Source organism: Macaca fascicularis, chromosome 8, assembly GCF_037993035.2.
Source record: "Macaca fascicularis isolate 582-1 chromosome 8, T2T-MFA8v1.1".
Taxonomy (NCBI): Eukaryota; Metazoa; Chordata; class Mammalia; order Primates; family Cercopithecidae; genus Macaca; species Macaca fascicularis.
The window spans coordinates 81063433-81085243 of NC_088382.1; the positions used below are offsets into that span (position 1 = coordinate 81063433).

At 40.6% G+C, this 21811-nt stretch overlaps 1 protein-coding gene across 22 annotated transcripts in view; it reads right to left on the reverse strand.

The window, feature by feature from the left end:
• Positions 1–17182: 17182 nt before the first annotated feature.
• EYA1 (EYA transcriptional coactivator and phosphatase 1) overlaps positions 17183–21811 on the reverse strand; it is a 336777-nt gene continuing 332148 nt past the window's right edge. For 21 of the 22 annotated variants that reach the window (XM_015454952.4, XM_015454950.4, XM_015454951.4 and 18 more), the window contains one exon: positions 17183–19163. In XM_015454952.4, coding sequence (XP_015310438.1) covers positions 19083–19163 — 81 coding nt within the window. In that variant the 3' untranslated portion in view covers positions 17183–19082. The remainder of the gene's footprint in view (positions 19164–21811) is intronic. The other variant, XR_012416932.1, reaches the window with a different exon arrangement.

Here is a 21811-nt window from a genome sequence, read left to right on the forward strand (position 1 = left end):
TGGCCCAGCAAGGAATCTCTCCCAGAGGCAGAGACCCACACTCCAGAAGGACATGGCTGTGCACACCTAAGTACACATCTCAGAGAGGAAGCCTTAGCCAGCCAATAACACACTCCCACTATTGTCCCCTCATGGATTTATCATCAACTTTATCCAAACCAATTTGGGGTGAACTTCATTTAGATTGATTATGGCCTCTCCAAATAATCTGTTTATATATGCTGCTTGTCCTGGAGGGGCACTGTCCAATAAGGTAACCACTACTAGCCACATTTCGAGTGTTCAATAGCCACATGCGCTACTGGCTACCATATCGGACAGCAACAACAGATACAGAACATTTACACCATTTCAGAAAGTTTAATTGGATAGTATTAGTCTAGAAGAACTCCCCAGTGTTTAAATGAGCATCCTTCTGATCCTAGGTTCCCAGCCATGTTTTTCACTGTTCTATATTTTTTAATAGCATTGAATTCCCTCACATGATTACTGTCTGGCTCCTCGAGTATTTCCCTCTGTTTACCCTGAAGAAGGGACTTTCAAGTTTTAAGGGAATTCCCATGACCGGTGCCATTTCTCCCTTCTTTGGCCATATTTGGCTCTCTGAGTTAGATCCACTCACGGGCAAGTTGGATTTATAGAAGTCTCAGCTCCACTGAAGTTGCAGAACTTGTTGTCAGCTCCCATGGGCCAGTAGTCTCTCCATCCCTGTCTGTCAGGTGATGGAACTGCTGCTTTGGGTGGGTGTGTTGTTTCTTGGTCACTTGAGCCCATTGCCAAAGTCTTTATCTAGGCTGTGATATCTACTTGCAGAGCTGGGTCACAGCCCCCAGTCCTACCCTCACTTCCTGCCACGAACAGGCAGTTTGTTTAAAATCCTGATTGCCAGTGTCCACCTGGCCTGATTTGATTTGAGGCTTTGCTGCTGCCTCTGAGGCTTCTCCCTGATGTTGTTTTCCCCTCTTTGTTCCCTCTCCTTGCCCCTCTTGGATCCCTCTCCTCATTCCTCCTGGATCCTGGGCCATCCCTGAGATTGTTCCAGTGCTATGGCACTGCACTTTGGACTTGCTGTCTGTTTTTCTGTTAAACAGGCCTGAATTGGAATCACCAGTCAGCCACTTCCTCCCTGTGTGATCTTGGACAAGCCCCTCAGTCGTTCGAATCATGCTGTGCCTGCTTTCTGACTGTAAAAACCTCAGGATGATAAGATCTAGCCCTTTCAGAGTTTTGGTCTCAATTGTCTTAGGGCAACTGTGGTGAAAATAAAGTTACTTCCTTCATTCTTTTCTTTTTCATCTCTCCAGAGTCCTCATATCCAAAGTCTCTTCTCATCTAGTCAATGCTATTTCTTTGTAGTGATCATGATTTGATTTTTCTTAGGTGACCTAAAACACTAGGTCCTCCATTTAAAACCTAGTACTTCCTCTGGTCACCTCAGAGGGAAGTGAAATCTCTCTCCTTTGAATTCCCATAAGCTGTTATTCATTTGTTTGGTATATTCCATATGGTCTCCACTGTATCCTGCTTTTCTTATATTCCCAGGTGTATGTGTCCTATTTACCTTACCACGCCGTGAGTCCTTCGAAGCGGGGCCCTGTCTTAAAGTCTTGAACCAAAGCTCCCCCAATCTCATAGGACCCAGCAGAGTATTTCAAGCACATGAGGTGCTCAGTATGCATTTATTAATGAATGCGCATTCTCAAGAGCACTTTAGGAAGGAGTAGAATGGTATTGATTTCTACTTAATTTCTAGCTTCGATTCTCATGCTAGTTTGGGAGAAAGGAAAGGAGAGATGAAAGAAAAGGCTGTTGAAAATAGTTAGACAATTACCTGCCTCTCCACCCTTCTAAGGCATCTTATAGCTTACTTGATTTATCTTGTTGACTAGACATTTGTCACCTGGTTTTCTTTCTCAATCAGTAATAAGAATGGATGTGCCTATAAAAAAGGCCAACCCTTCTTAGTAGTTTGGATGCTCTGTGCTCTTTTTATGATCTCATCAGTCAATTCAAACTCAGAACCAAATGTTCCCCCAGTACTGAAGGGACAGTATGTGTCAGTTGGTGCTCATTTAGAAGGGCATTTCCTTGGCCCTAGAAACTGTGAGGCTAGTGTAAGCCTGTTCTAGGGAGCAAGACTGGGCTTCAGCTGCACCCGTGCTTCCATTTTTGCTAAGTTTCTTTCCACTCTTGCTGGGGTAAATGTGAATGAGAGAGGCTAACCAAGTAGCTTCTGCATGGGAACGGCTAAGTAAGGCATTGACTTATCTGGATTTTGATGGTTTGGAGGTTCCACCCCACTGCTCCACATCAGGAGACCAGGTGGTTTCCTATAGCTAGCTTTTCCCCAGGGCAGTGTGTCTAGAAATTCTCTTACAGCTTACCAGTCAATCCTTGGGGATCTGATTGCCAAGGTTGGGTTCTGCTTGAAAGCAGCTACCCAGAGTTAGCCAAACTGAGGACTTCTGACACCCAACATCAAGGAGTTTGGCTCCAACAACAAAATTGGATTGAACAGTTCCAAGACTATTGTCACCTGTGACACCAATTGCAGCTTCATGATGTTTCCCCGGAACACCCTCAGGTTTGATAATTAAGAGAACAAACATAACACGCTGAAAGCTATTGTAATCATAGTTACCCTTTACTACAGAGAGAGGAAGCAGATCAAAATCAGCCAAAGGAAGAAACACACAGCAGAGTCTGAGAACATTTCAAATGCAAAGTTTCCATTGTCTTTAGGGCCATGTTTTCCTCCGAGTATTGAGGTGTGACAGGATGCATGGAGTATTGCCATCCAGGGACACTCCCCTGAACGTGAGTGTCTGAAATTTTTATTGGAGCTTCATTATGTAGTTATGATTGATTGATTGCCCACATGCTTGCTTGATCTCAGCCTCCAGGTCAACTGCATAACCCAGAGCCTCTACTCTAAGGCACATGGTTGATGTTTCTGCAGTGGCCAGCTTCCTTCCTAACCAAGGAAATTCCTATTGGGTATGACATAGGTTACTGCCCAGAAACTGAGAGGCAAGGCCAAATTCTTTACTACACAGTGGCTTGGCAAGTCTCTTCACTGTCCCTAGGTTTTCCATCTGTGAGGCTCTCTTCCTGGCAAATCCATTAAAACTGGTAAACTTGTCACCCTATAATATCTCCCTTTAACCTTTGGATCCAAACGTCCTCACTTGCCAGATGAAGGTATTTCACATTGTATTTATTCACTTAACACTACATCTAGCACAAGGATGATACTAAATGGTCTAAGGGTTCTGCTTTGGGAACCTCTTGAGATCACATGCCATATTTTGCTAATACGTTTGTATTTGGCTGTGGGTGAGGGATCAGAGTTCCTATATTTCATTAGATTTCAAAGATGTCAGGGTCCCATAAAGGTTGAGCACTCCTGGCCTATGTAAAAGTGAATTATCTCCCCTTACATCACTGGTGGGCTATTCCTTCATGAGCTCTAGGAGTTTTACTTGCCAAGAGAAGGACGCAGAGTGGAGACAGAGCCTGGGCTGGCAGGAGAAGGGCAGTTTTGCTATCTTGGTTTATAAGGCCTCTTGGGTTAATTCTAGAAGCATCAAAGCAAGCTTTTCTTCAGTCTTTCCTGTGCTCTGCAGGCCAAGAGTGTCTTGTGCTAAAATAAACAACTGGCAGTTTCATTAGGCTCCACAGAAGGAAGGAAGAGATTTATATTTCATACCTTTTATATTATATAACAATATTACTATGCGAACTTCAATTCTTCGATCTGTTTAGTTTATTTGAACTTAAAAAATAGTATTAATGCTATAAATAGAATAAACCATGTCCAATTCTGAGCATTTACAATAAACATGCAGCTGGTAATATAGCCTCTGAAATAATAAACCACTTATTCCTGATGGCCAGGCTTTGTATATATCATCCTTAGATTTTATTAAGCTATAACTGGATGAAGGGGGCAGGAAAGGGGAGAGATTCTACTTGTTTTAAACTGTAGGGGGAAGAAAAACCACATTTTATTTTGCATCTGCTGTAGCTCTTACATAATTGTGGAAATTTTGGCATGTTTGTGCCAGCCAGGATTCAACTTTGTTTTACTTTACTGAGAAATCTGAAGTGTGTTCATAAAAAAAGAAATCTGTTTATTTTTAGTTCATTTTGTTCAGCTCTTAAAACATCTCGGTTCTTATAAGACAAGGAAAGAAGCATGTGATGCTGTGTAATCCTGGTTCATTCAGAGACATTACTTGAGTACTACCCAGTACATGATTCAATACTAGATTGTGTGGGAGATACAAACATGAAATTGTTACCCTTAAAGTGCTTACAGTTTAGTGGCGGTGGGGGGGAGATTAATGGCTCCCAACACTCAAAACATTTTATTATGATTATCAATTTGCATGTCTTTATTGTGGATTCTTTCAAAATTCCAATATTTAGTTTTTATGTTTTTGCAGAAATAGAAAAACTCATCCTAAAACTCATGTGGAATCTCAAGTGACCCCAAATAGCCAAAACAATCTTGAAAAAGACTAACCAAGTTAGAGGTCTTATACTTTCTGACTTCAAAACTTATTACAAAGCTATGGTAATCACAACAGTGTGGTACTGTCATTAAGAGAAACATGTAGGCCAACGAGATAGAATGGAGAGCCCAGAAATTGAACCCTCATGTATATGATAAGGTTTGGCATGTGTACTAAGACCATTCAATGGGTAAAAGAATGGTCTTTTCAACAAATGGTGCTAGGGAAACTGAATATCCACATGCAAAAGAATGAAGTTGGACCCTTACCTTATACCAAATACAAAAATTGACTTGAAATGGATCAAAGACTTAAATGTAAAAGCTCAAACTGTAAATGTCTTAGAAGAAACAAGAAAATATTCATGACATTGGACTTGGCTATGAGACTGTTTTATGTCTTAGTAGAGAAGAATAGTTAAGTCGGGAGCAGGAGTCAGAGACCTGGGGTTCAGACTTGGGACTGCCACTTCCTACCTGTGTGATCTTAAGCACATTATCTATCCTCTCTAGGACTCAGCTTTCTCATCTGTAAAAAGGTGAGAGTAATTGAATGACACTGAGAATTAGATAAGTTAATGTAGGTAAAGGGCTCAGCTGCATGACTGGCATATGGCTTATTGTCAAGAGGTGTCAGCCATTACTGTGCATTCAGGGGAAGCAGCATAATAATAGTAGTCAGGTAGGTCGGTTTTAAGTCAGATTTTCTAGGTTCATATCCTAGTTCTTGCCTTTACTGCCTTTGTGACTTTGGGCAACTGCCTTACAGTTTTGTAACTGAGGACTTTTATCTTTTTCTGAATGACAGAATTAGTAATATTACTCATCTCATAAAGTTGTAAGGATTGAATGAAATACTCCCTTTCTCCAGCTTTTAGAAAAGTGGTTAGCACTCCCTAGCATTAGCCCTCACTGCTGCTATGGTACTTAACACAGCATCAGGCACAGAGTAGGTGTTCATCTAATGTACTATCATACTGGCCTAAATAATGACGTTTAGGAAATGTTTAATGATATTAGTAAATACCAATCATAAACTGTTGGGAAAAACAAAGTAAAAAGTTGTATATGCAGTTTCATCTCAACTATGTAAGAAAAAAAACACAGAGTTAAAACAGTTTATTGCAATATTAATACGGATCCCTCCTTAAATGAAAAAATTGTACATGGGTTTATTTCTTACTTCCTTACGTTTTTGTGTACTTTTCAAATTTTCTACCCTAAGCAGATACTTTTACTATTAGAAAATATTAAAACGCAGTTAAATTAAACTGGAAAGGGACAAGAGTCAATGCCATCTGCTATCATTTGGTACACTGGCTTCTAGGAGTGGCTAGCAATCACTTTAATAATGTGAAGACCATGGCCTTCAGGAGGCAGACATAGATAGTTCTGTTCTTTCCTACTCACCTGTGCTTGTGTGTGCACATTTGAGTATGCACATGTCTTGTGTCCCAGGGAGCTTGAGGTCTCCTTCAGGGCATAGAGTATTTGCCAGGAAATTCCCCATGTTTTCCTCCTGTATAGCTCAGGGCCTAGCATAGATATTCAGAGTCTAGGTACATGGATATTCACTGAATGCATGTAGAAAGGTGAATATTATTGATGGTGGAGAGAGGGGTTCATGCCAGACTGCCACTGCACACCTGCCTGGGTGATCCACCGCTCGTCTAGCCCACTCATCTAGTACCACTAACTAGGTACCCTCTGTGCCTAGCATAGTTTTTGGTAAATAAATAAATGAGGCCAGGCGCGATGGCTCACACCTGTAATCCTAGCACTTTGGGGGGCCGAGGTAGGTGGATCACCTGAGGTCAGCAGTTTGAGACCAGCCTGGCCAACATGATGAAACCCTGTCTCTACTAAAAATACAAAAATAAGCTGGGTGTGGTGGTGGGCCCCTGTAATCCCAGCTACTCGGGAGGCTGAGGCAGGAGAATCACTTGAACCCAGGACGCGGAGGTTACAGTGAGCTGAGATTGCGCCATTGTATTCCAGCTGGGTAACAAGAGTGAAACTCTGACTCTAAATAAATAAACAAATAAATAAATGAAAATATTTCTCTGGATAAATTCCCAGAAATTGGATTATAGCAAATTGTTTAAAATATAAGACATCCACACTTTAATATGTAGAAGATATTTAAAAAGAAACAATGAATCAGATTTCTTGGGGCATTTGTGGTTTTTTGGTAACATACAAATAAACTCTGACCTACAGTGTAAGTCAGCTGCATCTTCAACAGATACTTTTATGTTTTTACTCGGTGCTCAGAGATGCTATTCTTACTCCAAGAAGGTTCAAGTGTTGGGCAGGGAATTGAGAATGCGTATGTGAAAAACCAACCATTGTTTTTCAAGGCAATAGATAATAATTGCAAATAAATGGCATAAAGAGAATCTTCCTCAGTAATTCAGAGGAGTGCAGCAGTGATTGAATTTAGTAGATATTGCCACACAATTTTACCAAGAGGCTGTACCAATTTATGCTCCCACTAGTGTGTATTGGTGTTATATCTCTTTCATTTCAGCCATTCTGTTGGTGCAGGAAGGTATCACCTTATTGTGTTAATTTGCATTTCTTTGACCAATGAAATTGAACAACCTTACCTATGTTTTTAGGCCATCTGGATATCCTATTATATGAAGGGTCTGCTCAAATCTTTGGCCCACTTTTAATGTTGAGGTTTCTTTTCATATTATTTTGTAGCTATTCTTTATATATTCTGTTTATGAATACTTTGTCAGATATATTTATTGCAAACATCTTTCCCCACCCTGGCACTGCCCTTCCACCCTCTTAATGGTGTATTTTGATGAGTAAAGCATCTTAATTTTAATATAGTCCACTTTATAATTTAAAAAATGGTTAATATTTTGTGTCCTCTTAAGAAACCTCTATCTGCAGGTCATAAAGATACTTTCATAAGTAACTTTCTAATATCTCTATTATTTTACATTGGGACCCAGAGTCTATCAGGATTTTGTTTGTGTGTATGGTAAGAGGTGGGGCTCAAAATTCCCACGTGGAAATTCAATTGTTCTGGGATCATTTATTGAAAAGGCCATCCTTTCTCTACTATACTGTCATCCTAGTCATCCATCAATGACAGGACATGTGTAGTTTGTAATCTGCTTTTCCATAGCTGTGTTTTGTGTTTGTTTGTTTTTGCGTATTTAGGGCCAATATCACACTGTCCTTAATTACTATAGCTTTGTGATCAGTTTTAACATATGCTTATATAATTTCTCCAGTTTTGTTTATTTTAAGGAATTAGCTTATTCTCTTTCTCTCCCTCCCTCTTTTCTTTCCTCTTTTCCTCTCCCTCTCCTTTCCTTTATTCTTCCCCTGCCCCACCCTCTCTCCCTTTCCCTCCCTTCATTCTTCTTTAACTAGGGATTACCAACTTGAGGAGAACTGGAATCTTTGCATTATTAGGTCTTTTATTTCATGAACATGGTATCTCCTTCCATTTACTTAAGAGTTCTATAATTTCTATCACTAATGTTCTGTAGTTTTCAGATTTCAGTTGCAATTAGATAATAATTTAACCTTGAGCTTGTATTTAGATCAGTAGGTCCAAAAGCAGGCAAGTATTAGAATTATCTGTAGAGTTTTAACATAATATTTATTTCCAAACCCTAAGTCAGACTTACTGCATCAAAATCTCTGGAAATAGGGCTCTGGGAGTCTAAAAAGCCTTTGAAATTCTACAAGCCTTTTGGTGGAAGTAAAAATTGGTATAATCTCTTTGTGGAACCACTTGGCAAATTTTATTGGCATTTAAATTGTCATACCTGCTAACACTGTGATTATATTTCTAGGAAATTAACTTACATGAATTATCTGTGCACATTTATAATGCATATATAAAAATGTTTATTCTAGCATAATTTATGATAGTGAAATACAGCAAACTGCCTCAATTTTTATCAATGGAAGATGTACCAAATAAAATATGTCACATATAGTATAATACCAGGTAGCTGTTTAAAGTGAAGAGCTAATTTATAAGTACCAAAGTGGAAAGACATCTATGGTAATTAGTTTAAAAAATCAAGAAGCAGAAAATTAAGTATTGTATAAGTCAATATGCTGAAAACATATTCCTGCACACACATACAAGACAGTCACATTGACTTATCTCTTCTAAGAAATATGAAGCTTCCTTCCTATCATCACTCTTATATCCAAATTCTTTAAATCCTATGTCCAAATCCATATAAATGAGCAGTAGGACATCAGTGAGTAAGAGTCAAACCATATGAAACCCAGAATAATTTTAATAGAAATACTTGGAGTTGTTGCTTATGAAGTACCCAAAATAGGAATGCAAGAACCCAGTGGGATGAATTCTTAGTGTTTCCTGATAAGAAGGATGGTTTATTGTATATTCATTTGGAGGCAGGTTGAAAACAAAAATCCTTTTAAAATTTTACTTATTTCTATATTACATTTCTGTTTATAATATGCAGGCATCACTTAATTTTTTTTTTTTTTACCATTTCAATAGTTTTTAAGTGTACAGTTCAGTGGCATTAAGTACCTCCAGAATGTTGCACAAGCATCACCACTATCCACCTCTAGAAATTTTTCATAATCCCAAACAGAAGCTGTCTACCCATGAAACAATTACTTACCATTTCTCCCTACCCCAGCCCCCTGGTTACCTCTATTTTACTTTCTGTCGCTATGAATTTCCCTATTCTAGGCACTTCATATAAACAGAATCATACTTTTGTCCTTTTGTGTCTAACTTGTTTAACTTACCATAATGTATCAAGGTTTCTCCATGTTGTGGAAGGTACATAAGAATTTAAAAATAAATATTTAAAATATTTTACAAATGTGGGGGAAATCCCCAAGCTCGTCGTGATGTATAGACAAATTAGGGACCACTAAATTAGATGACTTTTAATAGTATGAGTTGGGTGCGGTGGCTCATGCCTGTCATCCCAGCACTTTGAGAGGCTGAGGCAGGCAGATCACCTGAGGTCAGAAGTTTGAGACAGACCTGGTCAGCATGGTGAAAACCTATCTCTACTAAATACAAAAATTAGCTGGGTGTGGTGGCACATGCCTATAATCCCCGCTACTCAGGAGCAGGAGGTTGCAGTGAGCCAAGATTGCACCACTGTACTCCAGCCTGGGCGACAGAGTGAGACTCTGTCTCAAATAAATAAATAAATAAAAGTATGAACAACGATCTTGAGCCATTTTGCCCCTGAGCCTCTAACCTCAGGTCTTCAGTTCCGCCCATATGCTTATCAAAGGTGCAGCTTAAACATCAATTCCTCCATCAAGTCTTCCTAGACATTCTGGATGGAAATATTTCCCATTATCTGAATGTTTTAAACTGTGAACTTCATGTGGCCATCATTATGTTTTAATTGGCCTATAAAATTTTTTATTTTGATCCATAATTTATAGAGTTTAAGACTCCTATAATCAACTGCCCCCAATATTAGGATAGCTGGCTTCTCTTGAAAACTGGAGAGCCTGACACCCTGACCCAGCATTCCTAAATGGAAACAACAGGTTGGAGCTGAGAACAGCTGTCCTCTTTACATGAGCCATGCTCTTTTCTGTGTGACACAGTCCCCCACTCTCTACTGTCTCCCTAGTTCTGAGGATGAATGTCTATTGCTGGATGACTTGTACTTTTTCTTACATGTTTTCTTATACTGTAGAAATACTTTCTGATCTATCACTATCAAATGAGGAATTAAAAAAAAAAAAGAAGAGGACCCTGGGATTTCTATGTAATAGGCCTCTATCATTTATTCCTTTATATTACTTACCTCATTCTTGTTGGCATTTGAGTTTGCCACCCCTAATGAATTTAATCCTGGGCATTTATAAACATGGCACATCTCTCCTGCTATACTATGAGACCTCATAAAAGATGCAGAAAACACTGCATAAATGATTTTAAATGACGATCAGGTCATTCAATGTCATGTTTAATTTTTATAGCCAATTTAAAGCTCCATCTCTGAAACTGTTTTAGACATTATCCATTCTTTCCCTGGTGATGATCTCCTTTCTCCTTTTCATCTGTGCAACTCCCCCCTCACCTTCACAGTACAGATGAAATATTATATCGTCCTAGGAGTCTTCTCAAATAATCCCCCCGGTTCTGCTCCTGAAGACTTCAGCTCATTCTGCTTCTTACTGGTAAAGTCAAAATCACCCATTGCCTTGATCTCAGCAGCACCCAGCTCCTACTCAGGGAAGACAAACTTCTCAGGGCACAGACTCTGTCAGCACCTAGCACTGGGCTGAGCACACAGTGGATCTTCGAAACATGTGGACAATTCTATGTCAAAGAGAACTATTTTTCTAGCCTGTAATTTTCTTCAAAGTCTATTGATGTAAGACTGTTTAGATCAGTCTGTTGTTTTTTCTGATTCCTGCATTTTCTTTTGTTTTTCATGGAACATGTTGCACCGATTTCCTGTCAAGCTTTGCAAATAAATATCAAGGTCAGGGGCTGGAAGCATTTATGGAGCTATCGTGGCACCTCTTGGTTCCACTGGGCCAAGAAATGCTTTCAACCCCAGAGGGCAGAAGTTCTTCAAAACAAGACTGTTCCAATAAGGGTGTGGGCTTCCTCCATTCTCTTGCTCACCCTCCTTTCTGCATTTTAACTACTTTCGGAAGAATGGAAATTCTGGAAAGCCTTTGGTATTTTTGAACCACTAAGTAAGCTAGGCGGTGGAACCTGTGGTGATTTCTCAGCGAGAGGTTCCTACAGACAGGGCCATGAGGAGATGGGCAGTGAAGGTGGCCCTTTCTGGAGGACTGAGGAGGCGGCAGGGCCTCCTCTGGCTCAGACTTCCTGCCCCCTTCCTTCTTCCCTTGGGCTGTCTGGACTTGTAGACTTTGATCCCTGCAACTGAGTGGTCATTTTTACTGGCCTTGAACACATGAGGGCTAAAGCAAGCATAGGGGATTGATCCTTTTCAATGTCTAATCCCTTTTAATGTCCAAGTTAACACAACAATCTCTTCCCCTTCCCTCTAGTATGCTCTTGGTCTTGGTTTTTCTTTCTCTTTCTCTTCTTTTCCTCTTCAATGCTTTGCTGTTTGAGGTGGGCCCTGAGACTGTAAACAAGGAAGTGCTAGGGACAGTATCAAAGGGGTCTTGTATCAAGGACTTTCAAGCAGCCTCTCGATGCTTGGTTCTCTAGAACGATACAGTATCCCTGTTATAGGGAAGCACAAGGTGTGAGTGTTTTCAGAAACCCGGGTCCAAAAGTCCTGCCTAGGTAACTGGTATCTGGTATCTGGGATTAGTGGTTCCAAATTTGGCTATATATCACGATGAACTTGGGGTCTGAGCCTGAGACCACCTCTAGGCTGTTTTTAGTAGTGACTAGAGGTAGATGATAGAGACCTTTATATGGGGTTTAGCTCTTTATAGTCTCCTTCAGTCAACCCCCCACCCCCGCCATTTTGTAATGGGAAAGTGACATTTTCTCAATGGTAAGTAAAGGGCTTCTGCCTGATTACTGCACTTTCTTGAGCCATCAGGAAAACCAGGTTGCTATTCTTGTCCCTCTAAACAGTTCAGTGTAGTGTGCGTGCACACACACACTTTTAATAATATATAAAATGACTTCCAAACAGCAAAGCCTTCCAGTCCTGGGATAGTGAGAAGATTTAGAATGAAGCAGCATGCTCCCTTCAGCTGTTAACTCTCTGACCTAATTATATAGAACGTTGTGCATGGCTGGATCCAGTCAGACCCTCTCCAGTGTTGGATGGGAAAGGGAAGAACAAGACAGGAGGATCTTGGAGCTCATGCCACCTGCTAATGCCTGGCTCTGCCTTTGGGACACCTACTTTGTCAGTTCCATGTTTCCATCCCTGCCATTAGACAGACTCTCATCACACCTTGCTTGGACTGTTGCAGAATCTCCCATGTCTGCCAGCCTCCTGTGTCTGTCCATTTCTCCATCATGGGTAAAATGAATATATATCTGATTTGATCATCCCCCAGGTTAAAATTCTTTGACGTCTTCTTCATCATGACAGATAAGGTCCCAATTCCTGGAGCTCTGAGTGTGGACCCTTGCTGATCTGGACCCACTTAATTTTTCAGGTTTTTTTCTCCTTCCTTCCTCATCTATTCACCTCACATGCAAGCTTTGATTCACTGAACTTGAAATTTCTCCAATGTTGTATTTTTAGTCCCCAGTGCCTTTGTTCATTCACCCATTATTTATTCATCTATCTAGTCAACAAACATCTTAGTTTTATTATAAACATAAGTAGAAAACGTGTTAACATGCCAAGCATTGGCCTTGATGTGAGGTGTAGTGGTAGTGGTGTCCCTCATCTTCCCAGAGTTTCCAGCCTCCTGAGAGAGGCAGATGGCAGAAGAGTGATGGAACAGACTGAAAATGATCAATTGTGGGAAGTGCAATAAAGGGAACAAACCAAGAGACTCTGAGGGAAGAAAAGAGTAGGGTTTTGTTGGGGAGGAGCTGTGTCTTTGAGATGGACTGGTCAGCAAGGCTTGTGGAGGGTGTGGCGTTTAAACTGAGACCTGAAATGTGGGGAAAAAACCAGCATGGGAAGAGTCCTCTGGGCAAAGAGCATGTGTAAAGGCTTTGAGGTGGAGATGCATTTAGGACTTTCCAGAACCGACAGGGAGGCTAGTGTAGCTGGGAGCAGACCACAGTAGAGAGGTCGCTGGTGGTCAAATCAGACAGAACATTCAAGGAGCTTGAGATCTTTTTCTAAAGCAATACTGTAGTAATAGGCAGTACTAGGATAGGCTTTACATAAAGTGACCCCTGAAACTGTGGTGTAGGAAATGGCTCAGGGAGGGGAGGGTGAGGGCTGGGAGATCAGCTGGAAGTTCTTCCAAGAGGTCTGTGAAGGATACCTGTGACAGGGACTAGGTGATGGTAAGCAGCAGAATGATCAGAGATGTGCTGTGTGGGAAATTGGCAAGTCTTAGTGAAATACTGAAAATGGGGCTTGAGAGAGAGGGGGAGACATTGAGAATGTCTTCTGATTACTAGATTTGTGGCTTGAGCAAGTTAGCCAGGTACAGGGGAGTTTAGGGAGGACTGGGTTTAAGAACCTAGTTGGCATCTTAATATTTCTTTTATTTCACTTAGTCCAGTGAAAGCATCATCTTCTCAATGAGACTTCTCTTTTCCCAGACGACACTCATTCCTGTATCTTCTGAGTTTCCATCATAAATTAAAATTCTTTGCAAAATTTGCCCCCCCTAGGTTGTGGGTATCCTTGGAATTTAGTGAGGCCCTCATCATAGGATGCCTTTTATCACAAATCTCTGTTTCCCACTGGAAGGCCAGCCCCTTGAGAACACCTCTGACACTGGTCAGAACTCTTCATTCATAGTAGGAGCTCCTGCTGATGGTTATTGAATGGTGTTGAGTTGGATCGTAAAGATTTCATGGGCATGGACTTGGCTAACTGGGGATAAGAATGGATTAGAAAGGAAAGACCAAGAGCTGGAAAGTGCACTTGACCAACTGGACAGCCCTGCTTGGGGGTGACTAGCAATGGAGGTCTTTCTCACATAGCTGGCTGGCACAAAGCAATGCTGCTGCTTAAGCCCCACACCAGACAAAGCAAATGAGGATCTCTGGGCCTGAGCTCAAGCATGGGGATTTTTCAGAGCATCCCAGCTGATTTCAATGGGTAGCCAACTGGGAATCCTACTGGCATAAGGAGATTAGCGCTTTCAGGGGCCTCCTTTTATGGAGTTGACCAGAGGTCACTGCAGAGCCCTGCCCAACAGGCAGCACACAGAGGTGGGGAGGAAGTGAGGGTGGACTGGCACGTGGAAAATGTTGGGGGCTCATGTCCTGCACACTTGGAACACCCCCTGTCACCTGTGGGCCTTAGGCTTTATGTCAAGCCAGGATAGAAGATGGACAGGCCATGGGGCACCTGTAGCAGGGGATCTCAACTTCAGCTAACTGGAGGGAATCCACTTTCCGGGTTGTCAGCCTAGCTATTGTCACAAGCAGTAAACTCCCCTGTCCAACCAGCACACAAAACCAGAACAGAACTGCTCTGCGACTGTCCAGTCATACACTCAGAGACCTGGGGCCTGTCTTGGCCCCTCACTGATGACTTCTCAAAAGGCTTTCCCCTGGCAGAGCATCCATTTTTCTTCTGTTGCCAATAAAAATCCCCAGCTCTGTTCTTTCTCCTTCGCGTCCTTCTATTGCTTCTGACAGAGTTTGCCAGTTAGCTGAGGTCAGGATTTCCTTTTTACAAACAACCTGTTTTCAGTCAGCAAGGCCAGAGGTTTCTTAAATTACAAACCCTTTCATTTCTTCTGCTGCAAGTCATCCTGTCAGTTTGTATAATCACATAGAATGGAGAGAAATGGAGATGTGAAGAGAGACACTGAAAGAAAAGAGTAGCTCACTGACTCAAGCCTTTTGGATTGTAAGAAAACTATTTTGAACATGATAGAGAACCCTATTCCAGTTGACGCTTTTGTAGCTGCGGATAGTATGGGTAAAGGGCCAGTGCCTGAAAGGAAATTTCTTACAAGTCTTAAATGAACACACAGTGTCCATCATCTCTATATTCTGTTAAGCAAATGGCTTCCTTTATATTCATTTGAATTGGGAATCATCCATGATATATGTAAATGTTCTGAAAAGCAAATTTAAAAGTTATGAAATATATTTTCATTGATACTTGTCAATGTTCACTGGAAGATATGTTTTAACCCAAACTCTGGAAGGATCACAAAGGATTGAGGCACTTAAGGTTAAAAAAAGACAAAAGGCCTTTGGACATCATTGGAAAATTGTGCTAACTGTGGACAAAGCACTAAATATTCCTGAAAAACCCAGAGGACACCTAACCTTACCCTATTTCTTAGTGATAGATCAGGGAGGCGAAGCCAACTGTTACAGGCCTCAGAGCTCCTAATCTTTTCATGATTCAGTATTGCATCTAAGAGGGTGGGCTGGGGTCATGGCTTTGCTTAGCTTGTCTGTGCCCCATTGGGCAAAGCATTTAACCCAAGTTTTGTAACCTGTAAAGTGGGCTCAACTAGATACTCCTTAGACCTAATATTTGAAATCTAGTTTAGCATAGAAACATCAGCAGTAGTGAAGGCTGTGTGTGCTGATGCGGGAGCCTTAGGCCCTTTCTATTCCTATCCTCTCCCTTTTCTTTCTCTCATGAAGGGTAAGCAGTCATGCTCATGTACCATAAAGGCACAAAGCCTGTAGCTTTACTCTGAGATGGACAGTTAAAGCCCTTGCCTCCTCTCTCTCCTGGCCGCCCAACCTGTCATCTCTGCGTCCCAGACCCATAGTCCTGGCTCTCCTGCCCTTCCTTTCTCCTTCCCTAGCTTGCTGCCCACCTTCTCACTCTGAGCTGCTCTCATGCTTTGCTCTTCTCTCCACTCCCCTTGGGTCAACTCCTCCCCAGCCTTCAGGTCTCAGCTGAGACACTGGTTCTTCAGGGGAGCCTTTCTTGCCTGCCCAGGCTGCCCAGGGTAGATCGCTGCCTTGCCTCCATTAGTCTTGCTCATTAAGCCCTTCCAAGAATTGTAATGTCACTGTCCCAGTGCTCAAGGTCAGGCATCAGACTTTTTTAGCTTGTTTTCTGGACGAGGCCAAAACAATGCAGTGGACTTTTGTAGGCTAGCATACTAAGCTCTTTAATGCATCAAACAGCTCTCAAGCATCTCTGCCATATCTTTGTTCAAAGCATTCTCATTGCCCAAAATGACTTCCTTCACCCCATGAAGGAAGGGATGATCTGCTAATTTCAGTAATGAGAGAGAATGCTGGGAAGAAAGTAGAGACTGCATTTGGGGGCTCTAGAATGCCAAGGGGAGAAATCTGAGCCCTAAATCCATGATCAAAGAGGAGCCATTAAAAATTTCGACCAGGAGTTGTAATGTTAGAGGTGGTGCTTTAGAAAACTCATCTTCTGGGTATGCCCTCCATTTGGCCTATTTTTTATACTTTCTTAATTTAAGCCCTAAAAACCCCTTTGCTTCCCACCACTGTCTCTCTTTAAGATTTTCCCCAAAGTCTTTTCATTCTTGGGGTGTCAGGGTATGCTCAGGCATCTCATGATTCAGGCCACTTGACCTGGTGTGTGTGTATGAAAAATACACATCAGGGGCCTGACAAATGGGTGAAGCAGTGCATGTTTGATTTTCATGTGTTTTCATGTTTGAATGTGTGCTTCTAAGATTAAACTCTCAGGAGGAAGCCAGTTGTGCTTTTTATAGGTGTCAGTGATTAATCTGGCGAAATCATAGAGGTATCTGTTGTGGGCATTCTTTATTGATGAAACTGCTGTATAGTGTTTTCCCTTGGGTATGTCAGTGGCTAAATCTGCTCTGCAATCCAAGATACTTAATGCTGAATTATGTTCTACAGCAGGTAAATTTGAGTAAGGGTCTAGTTTATGTAATTTTTGGAGAAGTGAAAAACTTTTCCATTCATCAGTACTTAACAGTGATCAAAGAAACAGCTGTTACCCTGCAAGTTCAGTCCCCTAAAGGGCTGATAAAGCCATCACTGCAGTTATTTCATACAACTTCCTTTTGTTAGACTTTGGGTGTCCTAATGCAACCAAGATCCTGCTATTTCATATAACCAAGAGAAAAAGATGATCCCGACAGTCAGGGAGCTTACAGTACATCACAAATCAATTTTATTAACTTAAACACAAAATTAATGAAGAAAAATTCTGTACACAACGGTGGACACAGCACACCTTTATACAGTAAGGCCAAGATAAACTTTGTCTTTTCAGTCTGCAGAGTACAAAAACATAAAATGAAAAGGTTAAAAAATTGTCAACTGTTTGCTTCAAGCAAAAAGGAAGAAAAAACTAATTCAATTGTGAATTTAAACAATTTGGATAATTCACAAATGACTAATTCTAGCAGCAACACACAACTTCAGAAAAGAATGAAGTAGCTCTTCGGCTACTTTGGGTCAAAGCTGGTGTTTTATTTCCCTAATATATGATTAGAGAAGACTCATCCTAAGGGTAATTTCATGACAATGGATTGTGTTTGATTAGAGAAAATATTGCCCAGCCAAACTGACCACTTTTGGAGAAACTCTTATGGTGTGACAAAGGTGATAATTTTAATTCCCAAGATTGATGCCTGTCATGTAGTACATAATGCAGGTGGAGAGGAACATTGTTTCCACAGTGATGACAATGGCAATGAACTTTCCTCAGAGTGGAAAGAAGAAAGAGAAAATATGCACGTAGGGAATAATGCAAAGCTTGCTGATTTCCGGATTAGCATCGTGTGTCTTCCTTTATCGAAAGAAAATGCAGACACGATAATAATTCTGAGCACATGAAAACTTTGTTAGTCTCCAATTCATGAACCATTTTATTAATAAAATATATCTACTATCATCTATATTCTTTGTGGGAAGAAGCATTTGAATAATTATTTTTTCCAAGTAGTTACATATAATACATTAGTGTGGAAATGAAAAAGTGAGGTGGTAGGAGAACTCATTTTTTTTCAAATTGTTTAAGAAACTGCTGTGTTATTTCATCAAGGCCCTCAGAAGAACTGATGCAGGAAAAAATTTTAGAAAACAAAATCCTTACTGACACTTGACATCCATGCTTTTGGTCTTGACAACAGTATCTAAAAAAAATCCATTATCTACATATTTATACCCAATACTTAGATAAGGCATGGCACCTGAGTTTGTGCACATGCTGCCTCATGCTTCACTATCAAGGCATTGCTACCTTTCAATATCATTTCCCTAAACAATATGTAAAAGAATCATCCATTATTACAAATTTACACCAAAAATTCTTTCTGTACATGATTGTCTCAGTGATGTACATATTATACGTTTAAATTAGACATACTTAAAACTACTATGCGATGTGCTAAAATTCAAAGTACTGTACTTGCCACGTTGTGAGGCAGAGGCCTTTAATCACTTATTTCTAATGCTATTGTCTCTTCAATTATTTGATGTTAAAAACGTCTGGTAGGTGAATTGTAGGGTATGTGAATTATACCTCAATAAAGCTGTTTTTTTTTTTTTTAAAAAAAGTCTGTTCATAAATAAGTAGAGATGTACAGATTACCCTGGGTATGAGACACCAAAAAGTAAACCTTCTTTACAAGAAAATTCCTCCACTAGTATTCAGGAAACACATTTCAGTCTCTGTTGTGCAATTGGGTTTGCTGTATTGGAGAAGCTGTTTATATCACATTGAAAATGCTAACAACTGAAGCGTTTGCAGGTCCTTTCTTCACAGGTTTGAACCGTGTAGTTAATGTGGCAGACACATTACGCTGTGCTAGAACATTCTCATGGCTTATTTTCATTGGATTCACAGTACTAGAGTCAACAGCTGTTCTGAAGAAATAGACGTGGTCCTCCATTCACCACAAGGGCAGAGGTCAAGACTGACAGCAGCTGCGCATCAGCAGGTGGAAATTGCTAAGTTCTGGAGGCCGGCGCTGATGTGAGACTGGGGCCTGCTGGAACTGTCCCTGGTCACAGAGCAGCTGTGTGGTGTCAAAGTGCCGAGCGCTGTTACAGGTACTCCAGTTCCAAGGCGTGGTGCAGGGCCATGAGGTCTGAGTGGCTAGAGATCCTCCAGAAGGGCATCGCGTGCTGCAGCAGAGGCACACATACACGTGAGGACAGAGCACCCAGCACCAGCCCTGCCAGTGTTTTTGGAAATCCACTCCCATGCTCACCCCCATTTTCAGTATCATGGAAAATGCCAGCTAACATCTTAACATCGCATCTGTTTAAAACAAAAATTCAAACTTAATCCTCCCCTAAGAATACTAGACTGACACGCCTGTAATCCCAGCACTTTGGGAGGCCGAGGCGGGCGGATCACAAGGTCAGGAGATTGAGACCATCCTGGCTAACACAGTGAAACCCCGTCTCTACTAAAAATACAAAAAACTAGCCGGGCGAGGTGGCGGGCGCCTGTAGTCCCAGCTACTCAGGAGGCTGAGGCAGGAGAATGGCGTAAACCCGGGAGGCGGAGCTTGCAGTGAGCTGAGATCGGCCACTGCACTCCAGCCCGGGCACAGAGCGAGACTCCGTCTCAAAAAAAAAAAAAAAAAAAAAAAAAGAATACTAGACTGAGTTTTAAATTGTAATCTAGAGTCTGTTTCTTTGAAGGGGATGGGTATTTCCTAATTGGATCTACACTGTGACTTGAATGCCAATTCCAAGCTTTAAATAAATGTTGCCAAATATGGCAGCTTTTCATGTATCCAGTGGGTTTTTCATGCTGAAAGTTTAAAAAGCTTGTACTTTATGAGTACAAGCTTTAAGCAGTTTTCCTTAGTTAGTAGTAGTTTACATTTTTTCTAACTTAATTGTGGCTCACATACGAAGCAACTTTTCCATTTATTTCCTTCAGTTATTCTTCATATTGACCTTAAAATGGCTTTACCATACGGAAAACATTTTAAATGAACATCTAAATTTTTTTTTGTTGTTTTTTTTTGTTTTAGGTTTTTGTAGTTGTTGTTTAAACCTCAATCTAAAACTCTAGTTTAAGTAGTGGGAATGTTTGTGATGCACGTGAATAAACCAAGGACAAGGAAAAGGAGAAGAAATCAGAAGTTACATCATCCATGAAGGGTGAAAATGTGAGGAACTTTTATGTCTCCAAAGCACTATAGTAAGTACTAATACATCAGCAAAACCTTTTTAAGGGAAAGATAATCGTCACCCTCCAGAGGACAAAATTCTGTTTACCTTATAGAATAGGATTCTTAAGCAAAAGAAAATAATGTGGAGTCTGGAGTATAATTTGCAATTATAGTTCTGAGAAATTTGGAAAAATTTCAGACTAATAGGAGAATTTGGCATAGAAGCAAACAGAAATGAGGTTTTTTTGTTTTGTTTTGTTTTTTTTAATGTGTAGGTAACAGTGAAAGCCACTGACTATTTTGACATATAGATCACATAGCTGCTACATACTGGGATGCAAACTATTACTTATTAACAATGTATTTGCCTCAGATTATCTGTTGAAATCACATACCACATTCCACTATGTAGACCTTTCTGGACTCAACACTATTTTGGTGTATCTGTATATGTATTTGTTATTGAGTGATAACAGAACAGCCCAGAAATGAGTACTAAATATTTCTTTGTAGATTTCTAGAAGGATGCTCTACTTGGCAACTTCACACTGTAAGACCTAGCATTGTGCATTCATTCATACAGAGCACAGTGTGTCAGGTGTAGAAGATGCAGAGATGCATGTGTCGCTCCCTCCCCTATTTTGAGTAGCAAAAATGCACAATAATCATCAGTGTTCATTTATGGCTTGTAGGAGGTGGGCAATTACCTTTGCCTAATGAACTGGGAAAATATCTGAAAGGAGGTGATAGTTGAGCTAGGTATGAAGGATTAACATTCAGAAAAACACTCTGATGGTTATGTGCATTGGGGGACAGAAAATAATGGAGAAATTTATTGTTGGCATACTAGATACGTATGAGAGAAAGACTTGGCTGGTGACATGAGTGGCTGCAGGAGCCAACTGATGCAGGGCCTAGTAAGCCCTGCTAAGGAGTTTATTTGTAATAAATCTCAATAGTTATGATTTATTGCATATTGTGTTAGGCACTATGCTACGCACCTCAGACAAACAGAGGTACTATTATTACTATTGTACTAGTTAAAAAAAAAAAAAAAAAAAAAAAGGAACTTGAGGCTTAGTGATGGAACAGAGAGGTTTAAATAAATGGCTGGTAAGGAGTGAAGCCAAGATCCATACCAGGTGTGACTCTGAAGCTCATATGCTATAATGCCTCCTACCTGTTCTCTGTGGGCTTTCTATTCAGCTGTGTAAATTATCAGCACCATAGCACAGGTTCAATCTCTCTCTCCCTCTCTCTCTCCCCCTCCCCCTCCCCCTCCCCCTCCCCATCCCCATCCATTCTCTGTGGGATAAGAGACCCTGGAAAAGAGTGATTATGATTCATAGGCCTGGGTTAGAAAAACGTTTGATCAGTTATAGCTTTCCTCTTCATTAGAACAGAAACTCATGTTGTAAAATATAGAACCCTATAAAGAAAAACAAATCATTTCTTATCCTACTACACAAAGCTCACCACTATAAACATTTCTTTATATGTTCATATATGTACATACTCAAACATAGTTGAATTTGTGTGTTTATCAAGTATGTACCGTTCAGCATCCTACTCATTTTACTACTTAATCTCAAATTCATTTTAGACACATTTTAAAACTATTTTAAAAGTTTTCAGGTATTCAAC